The 17,716-nt window shown below is 41.4% G+C and overlaps 1 protein-coding gene across 10 annotated transcripts in view; it reads right to left on the bottom strand.

Moving 5' to 3' along the window:
• FBXL13 (F-box and leucine rich repeat protein 13) overlaps positions 1-17,716 on the bottom strand; it is a 303,981-nt gene that overhangs the window by 75,636 nt on the left and 210,629 nt on the right. For all 10 annotated transcript variants that reach the window (XR_001881688.1, XR_001881732.1, XM_017853395.1 and 7 more), the window contains 2 exons: positions 15,057-15,176; positions 14,194-14,320 (listed from right to left, as the gene is read on the bottom strand). Coding sequence is in view for 8 of the 10 variants with exons in the window: in XM_017853395.1 (XP_017708884.1) it covers positions 14,194-14,320; positions 15,057-15,176 (247 nt within the window). In the remaining 2 variants the exon portion in view is untranslated. The remainder of the gene's footprint in view (positions 1-14,193; positions 14,321-15,056; positions 15,177-17,716) is intronic.

Genomic DNA, 17,716 nt, shown 5'->3' with positions numbered 1-17,716 from the left:
AATTTGAACACACTGAATTCCTATGGTTCCAGGTATCCTGAGGAAAACAAAGCAAAGTAAAACAAAACAAAAACAAAGATTCCAAAAGTCAGATGGGTGGTTGTCTTCTCTGTCACCCAGAATCAAAGGGGCCCATAGTAAAGAGAGATGTGCTAGTACTAGTATTAAAAATGTCCAAAATGGAATTCAGCATCTTGTCTCCATGCCCTAATCATTATCCTAGGTTCTTTTCCTGGTTCACGGCACCACCATATTCACAACTGACCAAACAAAAAAACTGAGCATTGTGTATGTCTCCTCTCTGCCTCCCTGTTCCCCACATTCAGCCAATCACTAAGCCCTACAAAAGCCACCTCCTAAATATCTCTCAAATCTGCTGCCACCATCAAAACCTCATGATTTCTGGCTGTCATTGCAATTGCTCATTCCTTCTTCAATAGATCATCCGCACTGCCACCAGTTATGTGTTTTGTGCACAAATCTGTCCTATTCTTCTACTCAGAGTTCTTCAGTGGCTCCTACTACATACTGCATGTAGCCTGAATTGCTGTGCAGGGCACTCAAGGCCACCCAAATTCTGCCCTCCATCTCTTTCTCCAGCCCCATCTCCCACCACATCTCCTCTCTTCTCCGGCCATGCTCAGACAGAACTGAGTCATCTGTGGATCCCAACACATAACTCTCCTCATGCCTCCAGGCCTGCTCACCTGCTTCTTCCTCCAGCTTTCACCTCAAAAGCTGAAAAGCTTCCCTTGACTCCTCCACAGAGACAATCGAGACAAGTGTTCTTTTTTTTTTTTAAGATAGAGTCTTGCTCTTGTCGCCCAGGCTGGAGTGCAATGGCGCGATTTCAGCTCACTGCAACCTCCGCCTCATGGGTTCAAGCGATTTTCCTGCCTCAGCCTCCCAAGTAGCTGCGACTACAGGTGCCCGCCACCATGCCCAGCTAATTTTTGTATTTTTAGTAGAGATGGGCTTTCACCATGTTGGCTAGGCTGGTCTTGAACTCCTGACCTCAGGTAATCCACCCACCTCGACCTCCCAAAGTGCTGGGATTACAGGTGTGAGCCACCGCGCCCAGTCAAGTGTTCATTTTCTAACTTATCCATGCTATTGTGGTGCAATGCCTCCATCTCCTTTTCAGCAAATAAATCTCATTATGTCATAATTCAAATAAATAATCACTAAGATGCATTGAGTGCTTGCCATGTGCCAGTTTACATGCACTGCCTTACTTAATCCTCATAACAACACTGTGAGGTAGGTAATATTATAATCACCATTTTAAAGAGAAGGATGGAGGTACAGAGAAATTGAGTAACTTGCCTGCGGTCTCAAAGTGCCGTGACACCAGCCAAGATATGAACCCATACTCTGAACTCATACTTTTAGTAACTTTTAACTATACAGTGGTGTTGCTTTTCTTGTTGTTATTTTGTCATTAGACTGTACCTTGCAACCAGTACTCTGTCTTTCAGTTTGGTACTCCCAGAACTTAACAATGTGTATGATATATAGTCGACAATTAGTAAATATTTGTTGAGTGAATCGGTCTACTTATAAAATTATTTATTTATATGGACTCATTTTTCTCTTATCTTGCTGGCATATTCTCAGAATTTTTGGATGAAAAGTATTTCCATTTGGAATTGTTTGAATGAGGACTTACATTTCACATGCTTCTTTCTGAAAGATTTGCTCTGTTTGGTATTGCATACCACATTCTCTCAGAGATGAAGAACAAAAGTTATACTTGGAAATATGTATTATCTCAATTAGCACATCCTCCTTCTAAATTCACTGATAATACTGTCATGTACAATGTTCTCGAAAATTTATCTTCATCTCCCAAGCGATCTTCCCTTTTCTACTCTAGTTAGTAATTAGGATTTTATAAATATAATGTACATTTTCTTCTCAATCATTTTATTTATTTTTATTTGTTTGGTTTTGTTTGAGATGGAGTTTCGCTCTATAGCCAGGCTGGAGTGTAGTGTCACGATCTTGGCTCACTGCAACCTCTCCCTCCCGGGTTTAAGCAATCCTCCTGCCTTAGCCTCCCGAGTAGCTGGGACTACAGGCACGTGCCACCACACCTGGCTAATTTTTGTGGGTTTTTTTTAGTAGACACGGGGTTTCACCATGTTGGGCAGGATGGTCTCGATCTCTTGACCTTGTGATTCGCCCGCCTTGGCTTCCCAAATACTCCCTGGGATTACAGGGTGCGCCACTGCTCCCAGCTGATTTTATTTTAATTTTTAAGAGACAGTGTCTCGCTGTATCACCCAGGCTGATCTCAAACTGCTGAGCTTAAGGGATCCTCCAGCTTCAGCTTCCTCGGTAGCTGGAACTACCAGTCTTCTCAATTATTTTTGTTTATTTCTACTTAATCAATTGTTAGTATGAATTTTGTAATCACATTTCTTTTGAAAATGTATCAACCTCTCTGACCTAATTTATTGACCTACAAGTCTAAAGGAAAGCAAGCTTTGATCACCACACAGAAATAGATTCTGTATTGTGATGCTCATAGAAGGAAGGAAAATTGGCATCTCTGTTATCTGGAAGTAGATCACCTGGCCTTGAGACTGCTTGCCTCCTACCTAATGGAGGTAGACAGGAGAGTCATGCTGCCAAAGATCCATCTTGAGGGAAGTGACAGGCTCAAGTTGGTCACTTCTGTTTGCAGCGTTTTTAGTAGGCACTTTGCTAGAAACAGGAGACAAGGGACCATAACCTCTGTGAGAAGGAACCACTATCACTGCGCGATGGGACCAGCAGATTCATATAAGGCCACTGGCTGGAGAGAAGGGCCTGAGGAGAACTAGGAGAGGTCCAGCTCCATACGAAAAAAACCAAAAGCCCATAATTGGGCAGACTTCTTGTTATGTACTTTTTGAAAATCCATGGCAAATCTATTTGTCTCTGAACTACCCTGCTTCCTTTCAACTCTCATTCTTCCTATTTATTGAATCCCAAGTGATTTCATGTGTTTCCTGCTTTAGAGGTTTTGCTTCCCTGGACTCAGGCTTTATTTGTGTGTGTGTTCCATGCAGATGGGTGGTCTCTTTCAAGTGTATCATCAGATTTAAGACACGCAGCTGTAAGTGCTTTCACTCCAGCCCAGACCATAGCTGAGACAATGTGCAATTTAAAGAAGCCTTAAGTGTTTTGTTAAGAGGAAGGAAATCGTGCCAGATTCATTCATTCACTCACTGATCAAACATTTTGTGTGCCTCCTATGAACTAGGCATCTTGCTAGGCATCCCAAAGACGGGATGATCCAGTCTCTTCCCGTGGGAAGCTTACAGTGCTATAGGGAGACAGGCATGGAACAGATACTAGAATATAACGAGCTGATTGCTTCAGTAGAGACATACAGAAAGTGCAGTGGAAACACAAAGTAGGAGATCCTAAGCCTGCCCAGAAATTCTAGGAAAACTTCCCCACAGCTGAAACTTAAGAGATAAGCAAGGCCAAGCATGACAGCTGACGCCTATCGTCCCAACACTTTGGAAGGCCGAGGCAAGAGGATCACTTGAGTCCAGGAGTTTCAGCCCAGTCTGGGGAACATAGCAAGACCCAATCTCTACACAATAAAAATTGAAAAATCAGCCAGTCGTGATGGTGTGTGCCTATAGTCCCAGCTACTTGGGAGGCTGAGGCAGGAGGATCGCTTGAGCCCAGGAGGTTGAGGCTGCAGTGAGCTATGATGATGCCACTGCACTCTGGACTAAGTGACACAGAAAGACTCTGTATCCAAAAAAAACCCAAACAAACAAACAAAAAAAAGAAGAATTTACTAGGCGGACAAGTAGGGGCCAGGGTGTTTCAGACAGAGGGAATAACTTGTAGAGATGGGGAAACAAGAACACAGCATGTTTGAGGAGCTGTAGGAGAGTCAGTTCTGTGTCTCTGGAGCTGAGGATGAGAGGCAGGAGTCAACTGGAAGTAGGGCTGCAGGGGTGGGCAAGGGCCACCTCAGGAAGAGCTTGCTCTACCAGCCCATTGATACTGTAAGCAGCGTGGAGTCCCCAAGGAACTCCGAGCCAGGGAGTGATAGGCTCAGAAAGATAGATGGATGGATAGATAGATAGATAGATAGATAGATAGATAGATAGATAGACAGATATAATTTTTTTTTTTTTTTTGAGACAGAGTCTCGCTGTGTCAAACAGGCTGGAGTGCAGTGGTGCGATCTCAGTTCACTGCAAGCTCCGCCTCCCAGGTTCACGCCACTCTCCTGCCTCAGCCTCCTGTAGCTGGGACTACAGGCGCCCACCACCACACCTGGCTAATTTTTTTTTATATTTTTAGTAGAGACGGGGTTTCACCGTGTTAGTCAGGATGGTCTCGATCTCCTGATCTCATGATCCACCTGCCTCGGCCTCCCAAAGTGCTGGGATTACAGGCATGAGCCACCGCGCCCAGCCAGATATTTTTTAAGCTTTGCTTTTTACTGACACAAAATAATTGTGCCTATTTATGGGATACAGTGTGATGTTTCAACACATGTAGACATTGTGTAATGATCAAATCAGAGTAATTAGCATATCTGTCACCTCACTGATCATTTATTCCTTTGTGGTGAGCGCATTTAGACTCCTTTCTTCTAGCTACTTTGAAATATACAATAATACATTATTGTTAACTACAGTCACCCTTCCATGCGATAGAACACCAGAACTTATTCCTCCTATCTCACTGTAACTTTGTACCTATTGACCAACCTCTCCTCATCTCCCCTCACTGTCAGGCCTCTGAGCCCAAGCTAAGCCATCCTATCCCCAGCGTCCTGCATGTGTACATCCAGATGGCCTGAAGCAACTGAAGATCCACAAAAAAAGTGAAAATAGCTTAACTGATGACATTCCACCACTGTGATTTGTTTCTGCTCCACCTTAACCGATCAATATACTTTGTAATCTCCCCTGCCCTTAAGAAGTTTCTTTGTAATTCCCCCCACCCTTGAGAATGTACTTGGTGAGCTTCATCCCCTGCCCCTAAAACATTGCTCTTAACTTCACCGTCTATCCTAAAACCTATAAGAACCAGTGATAATCCCACCACCCTTTGCTGACTCCTTTTACGGACTCAGCCCGCCTGCACCCAGGTGAAATAAACAGCCATGTTGCTCACACAAAGCCTGTTGGTGATCTCTTCACACGGACACATGAGACACTCACCACTCCCTCCCCAGCCTCTGGTAACCACTATTCTCCTCTCTACTTCTGTGAGATCCCCTTTTTTAGATTCCGCATATGAGTGAGATCATGAGATATTTGTCTTTCTGTGCTTGGATTATTTCATTTAACACAATGTCCTTTAGGCTCATCCATGTTGTCACAAATGAAAAGATTTCATGCTTTTTGGGCTGAATAGTATTCTATTGTGCATATATATATCACATTTTTTTAATCCATTCATCCATTGATGGACACTTAGGCTGATCGTATATACTGGCTGCAGTGCACATGGGAGTGCATATATCTCTTTGACATACTGATTTAAATTCCTTTGTGGGTTTTTTGTTGTTGTTTTGTTTTATTTTTGAGATAGTCTCACTCTGTCACTCAGGCTGGAGTGCAGTGCTTCAGTAGCTCACTGCAATCTCTACCTCCTAGGTTCAGGCAGTTCTCATGCTTCAGCCTCCCAAGTAGCTGGGATCACAGGTATGCACCACCATGTCCAGCTAATTTTTGTATTTTTAGTAAAGACAAGGTTTCGCCATGTTGGCCAGGCTAGTCTTGAACTCCCGGCCTCAAGTGATCTGCCTACCTCGGCCTCCCAAAGTGCTGGCATTGCAGGCATGAGCCTCTGTGCCTGGCTTGATTTCATTTCCTCTGGATATATAACAAGTAGTAGGATTGCCGGATCATATGATAGTTCTATTATTAATTTTCTGAGGGACCTCAATAATGTTTCCACAATGGCTGTACTAATTGTAATTTCGATCAACAGTCTATAAGAGTTCCCCTTTCTGCATATCCTCGCCTGCATTTGTTACTTTTTGCTTTTTGATAATAGCCATTCTAACTGGCGTGAGGCGACAGCTCATTGCAGTTTTGATTTGCAGTTCCCTGGTGTTAATGACGTTGAGTTTGTCTTCATGTACCTGTTGGCCGTACACATGTATGTCTTCTTTTGATAAATGCCTATTCAGGTCTTTTGCCCATCGGATTATTTGTTTTTCTGCTATTGAGTTGTTTGAGTTCCTTGTATATTCTGGATATTGAACCCTTGTCAGATAAGCATAGTTTGTAAACATTTTCTCCCATTCCACAGGTAGTCTCTTCACTCTGCTGACTGTTTCCTTTGCTGTACAGAAGCTCTTTAGGTTGATATAATACCATTCTTCTATTTTTTTTCTTTTGTTGCCTGTGTTTTTAAGGTACCATCCAAAAAAATCTTTGCCCAAACCAATGTCCTGAAGTGTTTCGTCTATTCTTTATTCAAATAGTTTCATATTTCTGGCTCTTACATTTAAGTCCTTAATCCATTTTGAGTTGATTTTTGTATACGGTGAGAGATGGGAATCTAGTTCTATTCTTCTGCATGTAGCTATCCAGGTTTTCCAGCAACATTTATTAAAGAGAATGTTCTTTCCCCAATGTGTGTTCTTGGTGCCTTTTTCAAAAATCAGCTTGCTAGAAATGTGTGGGCTTACTTCTGGTTTCTCTATTCTGTTCCACTGGTCTGTGTGTCTGTTTTTATAGACAGACTGAGATTTGCATGCTGGAAGCTAACCCTGCAGCAAAGGTGAGTACGAGAAATAGTGCTTGAACTAAGCCAGGGGCAGTGGGGATGGAGAGGACACAGATGGGCAGTTATAAGAAATGATTAGACTCTACCAATGACTATTAAAGTTCTCACATTGGCTTCTTTCTATTTTAGTATAGTATTTAGTAATAGATTTTTTGGCTAGAAATAGCTGAAACTAGATAGCCTTATAACACATACAATTAAAACTAACATGGAAACAGCATGCCAATATTCAATTAGAGTTCTTCTTTTTGCAATTCAATTTGAAAATAATCTGTATGCTGTCAGTAATTTAAGACCCATTATTACTGTAATAATATAATAGGTAACACTCCCCTAGGGAACTATGCTGTAATGTGGCAGAGATAATATACAACACATTAGGAACTAAACGACACTTACTTATTTTTTAAAAATCTAGAGACATTGACATCACCATATGATTTATGTTTTCTTAAAGAATGAATCCGTAATACAAACCCATTGATATTGCCTTGAAATGATCTAGATTGAGAAGTGTGATTTTCTGATAATTATGGACATGACCAATATTTATAATAGAAAAAATAATGTCATAAATGTAAAAACTGGCACTATTAACTTATGTCAAGATGCTTTGTTGTCATTATCATCAGTGATTACTTGCTTAGCATCTGCCCCTACCCAGGCACATGAAGAACGGAAGGAGTTGCAGACCCAGGCAGGAGGTGTAACATACGGAAAGGTCCTGAGGTAGGAAGGGATTCGGCTTGAGGAGCTAAATGAGAGCAGTGGGGCTGAGGGAAAGGAAATGAGCCGAGCAGGGGCATGAGGTGGTCAGACAGAGGTTTCTTTAATTAATAGTAAATGTTCCTTCAAATTTTGGTCATGCTGGGTGTGGCGGCACTTGCCTATAGTCCCAGCTACTCAGGAGGCTGAAGCAGGACTATTGCTTCAATCTAGGAGGTCAAGGCTGCAGTAAGCTTTGATGGTGCCACTGCATTCTAGCCTGGGGGACAGAGTGAGACCCTGTCTCTAAAAAGAATTTTTCTTTCTTTAATTTTTGTCTTTCCCTGGTTTAATTTCTTGGTTTTATTAGACACTGTTGTTATTCCCATTACACTCCACACTTGACTACATCACCTGGTTCTCTTACAATCTTTTTGACCTTCTTTCTTTAGTCTCCTTCATGGATTTATCTTCTTCTTTCCACTCCCTAAACACTGGTGTTCTGCTACGTTCTTCCTGGGAGTACATTTCTCCTCATGCCCCTACGCTGTCCTTGAGGATCTTGGCCATATTCACACTTCCATGAGAGTGACTCCCCCATCTGCAGGTCTGGTAATCATTTCTCTCCCACTCCTTTGGCCTGAATATCCCCCAGATTCGAACTCAGTCTGATAAAACTAAAACCATCTTTCCCTCAAAACCTGTTACTTCTCTTATATTACCTATCTTTTTAGAGGTAGGACCTCCATCCACCCAAAGCCAGATTTAAAAAATATTTTTTAATTTTTTTTTTTTAAGACAGGGTCTCACTGTCACCCAGGCTGGAGTGCAGTGGTACAATCTCAGCTTGCTGCAGCCTTGACCTCTTGGACTCAAGTGATCCTCCCACCTCAGACCTCCAGGTAGCTGGCACTACAGGAGCCTGCCACCATGCCTGTCTAATTTTTTTTTTCTGTATTTTTGTAGAGATGGGGTTTTGTCATGTTGGCCAAGCTGGTCTTGAACTGTTGAGATCAAGTGATCTGCCCACCTCAGCCTCCCAAAATGCTAGGATTACAGGTGTGAGCCACCACACCTGGCCAATTTTTAAATTTTTTATTCTAAAGCCAGAACTTTTAAGTCAATTCTTGTCTTCCCATCCCTCCACCCAGGTCCTCATTTTCCACAATAATCAATCACCAAGTTATTTCAGTTTTAGCTACTAAACATTCTTTAATATGTCCTTTCCATACTTGTTCAAGCCTCTGACCTAGTTCAAGAACTCCTCATCTCTTCCTTTAACTACTAAAATACCTCCTACTTGCCTCCCTGCCCCCAGTCCTTCTCCTCTTCAGTCTGTCCCCCAGAGAACAACCCAAATAATCTATAATCTACCTAAAATGGAAGGCTGACTATGACTATGACTCCCCTACACATCACCCATTAGTGCAAGTCCAACCTCCTTGACAGAGCATGAAATTCCCTCCATGATATCTCTTTTTTATATAGTGTATTCTAGCAGGACTAAGCTACATCAAGTTCCTTGAACAAGGATACATTCACATGCTCCTGTGTTGGGCAGGCTGAATTAAGAGATCCTTTCCTCTCCTCACCTCTATCACTATGCCTGCCCCATCATATCTAAATTGCCCACACCCACCCTTCCAAACTGGGCTGCAGAAAATAGGTCTTACTCACATTTGTTAATCCCAGAGCCTAGCATTTTTTTCCTTCATTCAATGAGTATTGATCAAGTGTCTACTACTTCCCAGGGTTCTGGGAAAACAGCAGTAAACAAAACAAAGTTTCAGTCTTCATGGATCTGATATTCTAGTGAGGGAACTGCAGGAGATTGCCTACATAACAGGCACTGAAGATCTTGTACTCATAATAAAAATTTTTGAAAATCAAGCAAATAAAAGAGTGTTCTTAAACCACTGTCTAAGCACACTGTCTGGGAGACTGCTCTGACTCACTTTTCCTTTGAACAACAAATATGGTGGTGACTAAGGCAACTTAAGTAACAGACTGAACTGCCCTCACCATGGATCCTGTGGTCTTTAGTAAATGATAATCTGATTAAGTAGCAGGAAATATTTTCCCACATACATGGAGATATAACCTCATATTCAGATAATCCTCTGGAGCAGGAAGGGAATGAATAATAGCCCATTTAAGTGAATATTTTGAAAAGCTGTAGGATATTAAAGATTTCTAAAGATACCTTAAGATATTATCACATTAGTAAGCTATTTCTCCCACTTAGAACCCTATCCTAATTATATAAGAAGAGGCAAATTGACATATTTCCTCTTTCCCTAATATGTACTTGGTAGGTAACTTCCTAAACAACTTTTATTCATGGATGATACAATAAATGATTCACTATTTTCCACAAAAGGAATAACTGAGGAGAATAAGATTATTATATGAAACATATAAATCTTGAAATAACTGTGTTCTCCTCTTTGCTTCCCCCATTTAAGTTAGTTCTCTCCAATAAACATCTTTCTGGATTTCTAAATGTCTGGATTTTTGTCTTTGCTGATCCACTTCTTCTTGAGTTTTCATGATTGTTCAGAACACAATGTCCCTTTAGCCTCTCCAACCCCAAAAAAGCTCTTCTACTTTTGAGGTGTGAATTTCGATTAGTTTCCTGAGCTACATCTCTATAAAGCTGTCCTGCAAGTGAATCAAACTAAACATGTTCATTTTCCCAACCTGCAGCAAACCTGCTCCCTGACTGTGTAAGGGACACAGCTGAGGAAGGCACACCATCCTTTATGCAGATGCTCAAGCTGAAACTCTGGTGCCATCCTTGATTCACTCCCTCTCTTCCTTATCCTCACATTCAGTTGAGCTCTATCTCAGTGTTTCTTCTTCCTCAGTGTCTGCCAACTGTGCTGACTTTGCTACATGCTTACTGCCCTCTCCCTAACATAGGCGTTCATAACTTTTCACCTGGATGACTGCTTTATAATTGGTCACTATGCATCTATGATTCCCATATCTGTCTAGCAGATAGAAGTGACCTTTTCAGAATAAAAATCTGACCATGTTACTGTTCTGACAATACTGAATGTCCTTCCACGGCCCAAAGAGCAGAGATCAAATTCCTTAATGTGGCCTCTGGACCCTCAATGACCTGACCCCTGTCTACCTCTCAAACATCATCTCTCACCATACTTCTCAGGCCATACCCAAATGTATGGGTTTCTTGATGTCTCACACTTTTAAACCTCTATGCCTTTGTGCAGGCTGCTTCTCTGGCTCACAGAACATCCTTTCTTCTCTGGGAAAAGAAGTTCTCTGAGCCAGGTTAGGTTTCCCCTCTCTGTTTCCCACACTCATCATACTTTGTAACCACTTGCCCCACTCCTGTCTTCCCACTAGAATATAAGTACTAGGAGGAGGAATCATGGCTGTTTTGTTCATTCCAGTATTCTCAGCACTGAGCACAATGTAGTCAGAGTAAATACTTGTTAACTAAATGAGTAGTGTGATTCTAACTGAAAATTCACCATTAAGAATTGAGAATGAACACAATTATTAGAAAACATGGGAAATTTTCCCCCAAATGGCACAACTGGTCACATTTGATCTTTGCTGGGTATCTGTAACATTCCAGTTTAAATCCTGAATGTTATGTCTGTAGTCAAATTTGCACTTACTCAGACCTATAATCAATCAGGCTGGTATTTAGCTGCCCAAGTTGACATCCGGGCTGACTCATTTTAATTTGACTGTTTGAGGTTAGCTTCCTCAGCTGTTGTAGCACTGTAATTGTCAATCATTTGCTTTTTAGATCAGAGTTTAACTGACTCGGAGAAAGAAAACAGAAGACTTATTTTTCAATCTTTTAGCAGAAAACAATTAGTATAATTCCCCAGAGATATCCATTTATAATTCTCTTAAATTACATATATGCTTCAGAAGAAAATAAAAACAGAGACTAGAACTCAAGGCTATACTCCGAAGTTTTTTGTTTTTTGTTTTCTTGAGACAGGATCTTACTCTGTTGCCCAGGTTTCCCAGGCTGGAGTGCAGTGGTACAATCACAGCTCGCTAGCCTTGACCTCCCGGGCTCAAGCCATACTCCCACCTCTCAGCCTCCTGAGTAGCTGGGTCTGTAGGTGCGCATCACCACACCCGGCTAATTTTTGTATGTTTTGTAGAGATGGGGTTTCATCATGTTACCCAGGCTGGTCTCAAACTCTTGGGTTCAAGTGACCTGCCTGCCTCAGTCTCCCAAAGTGCTGGGATTACAGGCATGAGGCATTGTGCCTGGCCTATATTCCTAAGTTTTCAACTTGTCCTCTGCAGATAAAATTTTAATATACAGTCTTTAAAAATAAAACCTGAGCTTTCCCCAAATGCTAAAAACTAAATAAGCATTTTAACCTTTACTCCATTCAGTCAACAAATATTCCCCAGGCACTTCAGCCTTGTGGTAAGTGCTGTGGGGGAGTCATATTTTGATGTGTTTTATAATGTGCTTTGATTCTCTACTTCTTGTCACTCTGTGACCCTTCAGACAACAGCTGGCCATTCTACTCCTATGTTTCAGGAAAAGGTTCTTACAAAAGAACACAGGAGAAAAATCCTGGGCCTTTAAGCTTCAAAAGCCCAAGCCCTGAAAGACTTGGAGCATAACATTTTTCAAAACCATGTAATTGGTTGGAACATTCTTTTCCACTCCCAGATTAGGAAAATAATCTATGTCAAAAGGAGAGGAGCAAATATGAGAAGAGGGGAGAGAGGAGGTGGAGGGGAAAAAGACGAGAAGGGAGAGGAGGAAAGGAGAGGACAGGAGAAAAGAGGAGGGGACGGGAGAGCCAGAGGGAAGCAAATGCTGAGAAATTCACCACATGGGGGTGTGTTCTAGACCTTCTCAGTCTCTATCCAGCTAGAGAAAAAGTTGGAACCCCAGGTAGGCTTGGGGGCCTAAGTAGATGGGAACCCATTCCACCTTTCCCAGGAGGGTTGATAAAAGCAGTAAGACAGAGTGTTCCTGTGCTCATCATTGCATCAGTTAAGAGTCAATGGGAAAAGGAAAAACAACCCTGAGTATTCAAAACTGAGATTTAATTTTAATGGGGGAGTGGCTATATAGATGGTAGAGAAACTGAGAAGCCAAATGGGACAGTGACAAAATCTAGAACTTAGCAGCAGTAGGAAGCCACTACTGTCCCTGTGCTGGAAGGACAATGGGAAGATATGATCTTATAGAAGCCCAGAGGTCAAGGTCATTCAGGGAAGCTGGAACCACAGCAGGGCTGTGGTTCAGAGGGGAGTATACCACTAAGGAAATGCAGCTGATGATGATGATGCCAAGAAAGGTAGAGGAAAACCCTGGAATATCCCTTCTGCTGGCCCTTTAATCACTCACAAATGTCTCACAAGCACCAACCCTACTCTGGAATCCAGCTGACTTGTGTGAGTCACCATGTAGCAGAGCAAGGGGAGGGTGAGTCATGGGTTTGGGGGCAAAAACATCCATGATGCGGGAGCAAGAAAATGTCTCCAGCAGGTGTCTAGGACCGTGGACCTAAGACAGCCTCACAGGATCTCCATGATGCAGAAAAACCCAGAGGAGTCCAGAGCAAAGCAGACATGACAGGTAAGCCTGAAGACTTGAAGGGGCCTTGGAGTTGGAACAAGGAAGAGACATCCAGGATCCACCTGGACAGGAAACTAAACACCAAATGGGCCCTCGTACATCTCAGTGAATTCCAGCTTGGACAGAAGACAACATTGGGAAGACCAGACACTCACCCTGCCATAATGAGTTGACTCCATGATACTGCTCCCTACCCACAATCTCATATCACTCATGGATGATATGGAAGGGAAGAGGAGATCATCTAGCAGAAAGGAGGCTGAATCCAAGTTCATTCATAGATAAAGAAAGGAAAGAACCTAGACCAATGAACAGATCTAGTCCTTCATTTAAAAGACCCCACTGAATGTTGACGAAGAATGAACACATAACACAGATGTCTACAATGCAGTGAGAAGTGGAGAGAAACAGTTCATGTTAAAGGATGCACTGGGGCTATCCCTCCTATATAGGAAGGATACAGGATATAAGATATTGTCTTCCTATATCCCTCCAAACGCATGATTTTCAACAGAAGTCCATATATTCCTTAATATAACTATAGCCCATTTATTTCTTTCAGAAACATGGCAAATCTCTCAGGGTTATCCTTTTGATTAGTAAATGGAGCAGTCCCAGAGGGATAAGATGGATATGGCCTGAGTCTCAACCCTGATGAATACAATCAACAGCTTGCAGAAAATGAATTCCCTAAAATATATCCTTTTGTAGATTTGTTGAGGCCATTTCTAGACTTATAGTCTTGAACTAAAGACTCAGATCTCAAGGCATTCAGGCAGTCTTATAAAATGTGTAATCTGTAAGAAACATACAGTTAAGCCATCTAACATATATTATCTCCAAAACTTCTATAATGAAACAAATCTCAAATTATCATGACATACTCTGATCTGTCATGACTTTCCTCCAAATACTATATTTTGCTATTTTTTAAACAGAGAAACATGACTGTTGATTCACAAAGAAACTTTTTTATCACCCTTCTAGAAACAATATCCCTAAACTTCACTTTCATAATAGGATAAGAAATAAAACATATCATTGTTCTCTCCATTGTTTACAAAATAGCAAATAATTGTATTATAGAAAACAAAAGTCATTGTACTGTTTTGAACTTTTTTTACCTCATTAGAGATGTCTGTTCCAGAGAGATCTATTGATACCAAGGAAAAGATGTTTACAATATATCCAATTCCTTGGGCCGTCAAATGGTCACAATTTCGTAAACTCAAGTAGTTTAAATTAGGGCAGCTAAAAGAAAGTAGCATGAATTAATTTTAGCTATCAATCATATTGTCAGTAAGCAATTTCTTCATATAAAAACTCTCTTGGGAAAACAAATGGTATTGAAGTAAGGATTTTCCTTTACTCAACATAAAAGTAAGACTAAAAGTAAAAAGTAATTTGACATTACAAAGTTGGATGAAAGGGCAGATTATTATATGACTTTCTGTAATTTAGTTTCATATTGCAACTTCTAACAAGGAAAAAATATATCACATACATATAAAAACTATCATATAAGTACCACAATGAATGACCTCTAAAAGTGCAAGTTAAGATCCCTACTTATCCCTTACAAGTGTGCTATAGGAATTGTACAAGACCTCTGACAAGAGGGGAGTCAAGAATAAAGTAACCAGCCAGAACACCCCTTGGAAAATGCTGGAGTAAAGATAATCTCCTTGAAAACGTAGATTAGAGATAATCTCCTTGAAAAAGTACAGCCACTTATATCTAGATATTCATTATTTCAGGAATGATTCCATCTCAGATGTAATTTAAATATAATAATATAATTTAAAAACTGGTCCAATCTGTGACTTCATATGTCTTTCGTATGGTTTCACTGAATATTTAACCAGCTTCTGGGCATCTCTGATGTTCCCCCCAATGTCATGAAATCTTTGCTTTTAGGTGTCTCATTTCTCCTATTATCAAATATACAATTACTAATGATATGATGTAAAAGACTGTTTTATCATACCGCTCAGATAGTTTCATAACAGAGGCATCGCTTAGCTGCACGCAGTTGCTTAAATTTAGCTCTCTTATCCTTATGCTTGCAGGACCATCAAGAAATTGCTTTAGCCCCATATCACCAATTCTGTAGGAAAGAGTGAGAAAAACTTTACATGTGATTCTATATATAAACATATAGAATAGTACTAAAGTAATAGCTACCATACCCAATATTGTTCCAAAATACCAAGGTAATATCTATATACTGGTATTTTGTCAATATTTTAAAACTAAATTTGATTATATAGATTTTAATGTAATAAAAAAGTAGAAATGAGAGGAATGGGAGAAGTATTAATTAAAATGTTATTTCTGTTCCTTTGTTCATAATTTTTAATAAGACAGATGGTCCTCAAGATCTTTTTCTCTTGGGTTAAAATGTGATCAAGTTAAGTAGTCCCTGATACCATTTCCTGCAAAAGAAAAAGATCAAAACTTAGGAGAGTGAGAACCAAGACTAACAGTCAAACTACTGCCAGGATTTTGGAGAAATTTTCACTAAACACAAGGTCAATTTGCTAGACAGGAAACCCAACATGAGCCCTTTGGCTTCTTTCCTTCTGAATCAGAGAAAACCTGACGCTGGAAGAAGACCTTGACTTCAGCCTTCGCACACTGTCCTAATCAGAAACTTCTGTGTGTCAGTGCCATACCCCCACCATGTTGATCTTGCTTTATAAATGGCTTGATGTTCGTTTGGCCCATCAGTTCCCTGTCTTCCATTGGGATCTTCATTTCTAATTCCTTTTGAGAACCACCAGATCCTTCTAGGAAACATTTCAGGAAATAAAGCAGGACAGGAGTTTCCACCAATGCAATCCTAAGAGGCAGTTTCACAACAGCTCTACAGGTGGGCATACAGATGGGAAGAACATTGGGAGCAAAACATGCTGATTGCTGACATCCGTTACAGCATTGTTGGTTCAGATTTGCAAAGAACTGAGCAGTAAAGACAAAAGATATCCTGTTTCAGCTGAATGAGCCATAGTAGGTAGATGCCTGCTGTGCCCATCAACCCACCTTCCACCTGTAAGAGGGGGAGTGTGCCAGCACCTAGGAAAGCAGTTTAAGGGTGTGTGTGTGTGTAGAAATTCATATTATAGTCAAGAAAGGATTAAAAGTCAATGGAAAAGATTATTGAGGTAACGATCCAAATTAATTGGTTAATGCAGTTAGGGCCAAACCTGGGTGTGTATCAAAAGTATCCATGCTGGGGGTTTTTTTGTATTTTTTTTTTTTAAATACACAAGCTGGGGTTTCAACCCTAAAGATTCAGACTCAATAGCTCTGAAGTGGGGCTTGGGAAACTATAGTTTTTATTTGTTTTTTGTTTGTTTGTTTTTGAGACCAAGTCTCGCTCTGTCACCCAGCCTGGAGTGCAGTGGTGTGATCTCGGCTCACTACAAGCTCCGCCTCCCGGGTTCACGCCATTCTCCTGCCTCAGCCTCCTGAGTAGCTAGGACTACAGGCGCCTGCCACCATGCCCGGCTAATTTTTTGTATTTTTAGTAGAGATGGGGTTTCACCATGTTGGCCAGAATGGTCTCGATCTCCTGACCTCATGATCTGCCCGCCTGGGCTTCCCAACGTGCTAGGACTACAGGCGTGAGCCACTGCGCCCAGCGGGCGTCTATAGTTTTATTCAGCTTCTCAGGTGATTCTGACACCTTAGGATTTTTACTTTTAAATTCTTTTAAATATGTATTTTAATTTATCTTTTGTTGCTGATTCCTGAGTTAATTGCTTTGTAATGAGAGAATACCATTTGTTGATAAAAATAGTTTGAAAGTTGCTGGAACTTGCTTTTAAACTTTGTTCATGGTTGATTTTTTAAAGGATTGATGTGTGTTTGAAAAAAACATATATTCTTTTAACTCTCCAACTTACTATTTTAGATCTAACTCTAATACATACATTTTAATACCTTAAAACTCTGATACTTGTTAGGCAGGAATCTAGACCCAACATGTGTGTTACCTGGCGTAGCAGGCTTTTTGTTAAAGACTCCCTTCACCCTTGTATACACCCGCAGACTTACATGCATCAGAGTTCTGGCTGGGCAACCACACTCCCCCATGACCTGCAGCTCACCTACATTCCACAAGTTCGTAAACAACAGTTTCAGTTAACAGTTTCCAAAGACCCCTTCCTTATGACCCTTACTCAACTCCTGCCCTAGTAGTTTCAAGACCCCCCAGGCCCTGTTTGCACAACCAGCTTCACTACCTCTCGGGCTATAAAAAGCCCCTACCCTCCTCCCTCAGCATGACTCCCTCAGCCTGCACCTTTGAACCGAGGAACCTCGCCCGCAAGTCCTAATAAAGGCTATTCTCACTGCCATTTGCCTTGTGTCTTTGTTCCTGGTTCGGCTCCAGCCTCAGTTTACCTTTACATTTGGTGCCGACACCCAGGAGGAGACCCCTCCCCGGACCCCTGCTAGCTCGGGTAGGCTCTCCTCTCCCCGAGCCAGGATCCCCTCGTCAAGCCTGGAGCCGTCTCACCAAATTTAAGACTCAATTCGATCACTGCTGGGTAAGTTTCCCCCCGTCCTGAAGGCTCCCTCCGGGAGTCCCTGTCCAAAACGCGTGGCTGCGTCAGGGGCTCTCTCTGGTCAGCTGTGACCTCG

This window comes from Rhinopithecus bieti, unplaced genomic scaffold (assembly GCF_001698545.2).
Source record: "Rhinopithecus bieti isolate Rb0 unplaced genomic scaffold, ASM169854v2 scaffold_59, whole genome shotgun sequence".
Taxonomy (NCBI): Eukaryota; Metazoa; Chordata; class Mammalia; order Primates; family Cercopithecidae; genus Rhinopithecus; species Rhinopithecus bieti.
This window is presented reverse-complemented; position numbering and strand designations above follow the sequence as displayed.